The sequence below is a fragment of the Rhinopithecus roxellana genome, chromosome 17 (assembly GCF_007565055.1).
Source record: "Rhinopithecus roxellana isolate Shanxi Qingling chromosome 17, ASM756505v1, whole genome shotgun sequence".
In the NCBI taxonomy this organism is placed as follows: domain Eukaryota; kingdom Metazoa; phylum Chordata; class Mammalia; order Primates; family Cercopithecidae; genus Rhinopithecus; species Rhinopithecus roxellana.
Window position 1 is genome coordinate 9148335 of NC_044565.1, and position 4443 is coordinate 9152777.

General features: G+C 40.8%; 1 gene segment (V, D, J or C); it reads right to left on the bottom strand.

The window, feature by feature from the left end:
• Window positions 1-226: 226 nt before the first annotated feature.
• On the bottom strand, window positions 227-829 carry LOC104676477. The segment is given in 2 exon segments: window positions 227-549; window positions 675-829. Coding segments are annotated over 2 exon segments (378 nt in total).
• Window positions 830-4443: the final 3614 nt, after the last annotated feature.

Here is a 4443-nt window from a genome sequence, read left to right on the forward strand (position 1 = left end):
TCCTCAGGTGTCATGATTTGTCTTTATTAAATCAGGAGAAGTATTGCTATGTCCGCACAGGTGGTGTTGAGAAAGAGAAAAGAATTAGGGTGCAGAGGTGACTTCATGTCCCCATCTACCAACACCATCAGAGTGTGGCTGCATCTGAGGAACACCCTCAGCCCATGGAGGCTTCAGGAGGAGCAGCTGGGGCAGCCCACCCTCACACATTTGCTTCCCTGGGGGTTTATGTTCGGGTATGTAACACTGTGGGAGGGTTACTGTTATGCTGTTGACAGTAATAAGTTGCAAAATCTTCAGGCTGCAGGCTGCTGATGGTGAGAGTGAATTCTGTCCCAGATCCACTGCCACTGAACCTTGATGGGACCCCACTTTGCAAACTGGATGCCTTATAGATCAGGAGCTTAGGGGCTTTCCCTGGTTTCTGCTGATACCATGCTAACCAGCTGCTAATACCCTGACTGGCTTGGCAAGTGATGGTGACTCTGTCTCCTACAGATGCAGACAGGGAGGAAGGAGACTGGGTCATCTGGATGTCACATCTGGCACCTGAGATTGGAAATATAAACACAAATATTCATACTATTAATCATATTATAGGAGGACTTCCCTGAATAGCCAGGCAGTACTGAGCACACTGGGCTGAGTAAACTGCTAGTGTTCTCCTTCCTTACCTGGGAGCCAGAGCAGCAGGAGTCCCAGGAGCTGAGTGGGGACCCTCATGTCCATGTTGTGTCCTGACAGGGTCTGACTCCTGCATGAAGCGTGTCTAGCCTATTAATAAATCTTCAGGGCAGGAGGCTGTATTCTGAGAACATGCAAATGAGCTGGGAGGGGTCAGGCTGAGCACAGCTGCAGGGCTGGCTCATGTCAGTAACTCAGCACCATCTCAGTGTCCCCAGTGTCCCAGGTAAGACCAGGGTAGCACAAATTTGTCTGCAGAGAATGTGTTTCTACTGGGGACTATTTTGTTATGAAAAACATGTTTTAGGTATTTTTTTGACAATGTTAAGTATTCCTCAGGAGTCAATGGAGCAATGTATTTCATTGGTGTATTGGGAGTATTTAGGAGAATATTCTTGTTTGTAGGAAATACATAGTAAAATGTTAGATAGTAGGATTCTCAGTTCTTCAAAAGACTCTCATTAGATACCGGTTAAGGAAGAGGGTAATTTGTCCTATACTTGCAACATTTCTGTGAGTTTAACATTGTTCCTTTCTAAAAAAATTAAAAATAAAATTTATTGACATGATGCTATATATATTCGTAAGTATTAGGTAATGATGTTGTGCCTTTGTTCTTACTAGTATTAGATCAAGCAATTTACTACAGATACACAGATGATACCATGTTTTCTCAATGCATGCAGTACTCACAGATCCACCATTATTAAGAGCTACAGGTCTCTTTAATACCTAGAGACTAAATAGGCTGCACCTTATTCTTGTTTTTGGCACCTTCATAGTCTTTTCTGCCATTGAGTATTATTTCCCAAAGTTCATCTCTGTTAGTGAGGGCAACCGCTGCATGGAGCCTGTCCCTGCCATGTACCATCAATGCCACTATCCTCTTTTACTTTTGATCAGTGATTGGGATATCATCCTTACCCAGACACCAGCGACCCTGTTAACATCTTTAGGAAAGAGACACTGAATCTCTTATCAAGCAATTGCCTATGTACATGGAGAGATCAGTTGGATCCAGATGAAATTGGACAGGGATTTCCACTCATTATATCTAATATCTCTAATGTGCCCAAAAATGTCCCAGCCTAGTTCAGTAGCAGGGGAAGTGGATCCAACTACATCAGTATCAGTGGGCTGCATCCTAGGACTGTACACAATTTTACTGATGCCTGACTAGGGGAGCCAAATCACAGTGCGGTTGCCTGTGCACAAACCTTCCTGCTGCTTTGTAAGTAGCCTGAATTGTAAGGGAACTTGCTTATATTTGGAGAAAGGAAGAAATCTCCATTTGTCCTCTAAATGTTTGCTGAAAATGAACTGCAAATAAATGAATTAATGAAAGATTAATAAGAGAAAAGGAACACAAAATACATTTAAAATGCAGTGAGATATCACAGCAGGGTGATTACCCTGATAACTCAATGAGACCTAGTTGTTTATACTTCCATTCTAGGGAAGAGGGAATTGGGAAGTGTGGGCAACCTGGAGAGAACAGATGACAATAAAAGTGCGTCCTCAAAAGAGCAGGTAATAGCCTGTCTGGATAAAGCATCAACTTCCAGTCTCTTCTATTTTAGATTCCTCTTCTGTGTTAATCTTCCCTGATATAAAAATTCTCAGGAAGAATTTTCTTGACAATTGGTTTACTTCTGGAGAATCTGCTTTTAGGTGATAGGGATATTTAGGAAAAGGGTTTTTGTGCATTTGCTGCTTTCTAAATGCCTTTGGTTTTACATAATCATCATACCAATGCAGCATAGTTTGAGATGTGATTTTCTGGATTCCTTAACTTGCAACCCACCTGCCAAGATGCTGTTCCAGAGAGATGCAGCTACAGACTGAAAGAGCAGTTGACCCCTGAACAATGTGGAGGTTGGGGCACTGAGCACTGGTGCAGCTGAAAACCTGTGTAGAACTTTTGCATTTCTAACTTAAGTACTAAGAGCTTACTTTTAACTGCTAGCCTTAGTGGTAAAATAAATAGTCGATTAACACTGTTTTTAAGTTATTTATATGATATACTCTATTATTCCAATAAAGCATGCTAAAGAAAACAATTATTATTAAGTTATTTAGAAAACTATAAAAAGGAGAAAATATATTTACTACTTATTAAGTGCTTGCTCGCAGGTGACACACACACAAGAAAATATAAGTGGATCTGCAAATTTCAAATCCAATTTATTCAAGGGTTAACTGGACCAGGATGAAGGTAGCAGTCCCCATCTGTAGTCTAGGGCGTTCCCCTTTGCTGTACCTCTGTTCACTTCCAGTTGCAATATCCATGTCTTATGTTCTTTATGGTCTTGGGCAGAGAACTCTGCCTGTGTGCATTGGTGGCCAAAGGGCCTGGAATGTGTATCCCTTAGAAAGTGCTATGGTTTGACTCCGTCCTCCAGAATCCATCTGTTGTAAAGTTAATTCTCAGTGTAATGGTATTGCCAGGTGGGGCCTACTGGGATGTGTTTAGGTCGTCAGGGTGGAGCCCTCTAGTGGAATACATGAATGCCACTATAAACAGGGATCATAGGGCTGGGATCTCTCTGTCTCTCTTCGGCTTGTCTGTCACATTAAGATATAGCGTTCCTTCCTTTGAAGGACCCAAAACTCCTGGCATCATCTTGAAACTGGAGAAAGCAGTCCTTAACCTGCCCAGGCCTTGATCTTAAATTTCCCATTCTCCAGAAGTGTGAGAAAATATATCTCAATTTTTTTATGAACCACGCAGTGACAAGGAATCTGTTATAGCAGCTTGAAAGAGAGCAAGAGAGACAGCTCACAATCAGTGAGGACAGGATGAGGGGTATACATACCTCAGCTTCCTCATCTCTCAGGTGGAACAGCCCAAAGGAATTTAGTCCATGTTTCCACATGTGGTTGATCTTCAGTTATCCTGAGTCAGGTGGGTTGTTGATGTGTCTTTGACCACTCATCTTCTGTTCCCTTCCTCACTTTCCTCCTTCCTCCCAGTGTAAACTTGCTGCCTAAACAGGAATCCTCATTGCTGGTGGACCCAAACTAAGATACTGAAAAAAAATATTGTTAATCTTTCATATGAGGGGTATTTGTCATCTGAATTCTAATAATTTCTTTTTCTTTTAAATATAGGAATATTCAGGTAGCACTTAATTTTTTTTTTAACCAATCTATTTTACATTGAATTTCTGAAGTGATTTTGTTTTTCTGTATGTTAAAACCAAAAATTAAGTTGTAAACCACAAACCAGTTGAATGGACTGTTCTTTTGATAGAGAGAACTTCAAAGAAATCTGAAAAACTAGGTTAGGGCATGACTGGCAGGTCGGCTTAGATATGCCTCATTATACTCTCCACCCGATGGAGTTCAGACACAACTGACCAGCATTATCATTACAACAGAGATCATTGGACTGATAAAACAGATACTTTGTAGCAATAAGATACCATACTCCAACATGACAGATAAGAGGCCCTGAAGAAAATCTAAATATTTTACCCTAAAAATATTTCTTTGATATATTCTGAAGTGGTTCTGCAAAGCTGCCTGTTGTGGGGGAAATTTGCATTCTATAGACAATGCCCTCCCCTTACTAAGTCTTTTTTAAAGAGTCTGACATTTTTTAAAGGTCTGATAGCAACATTCACCATCTACTTTATTTGCTACCCATAGGATTCATCTACATGACAAGAACCTTTTCTTCTACAACCCCTTTTCTAGAATCAAGTATTTCTTTATGATGAATTCAACTCTTTAGACAGAGCTTAACTCTTTCAACCA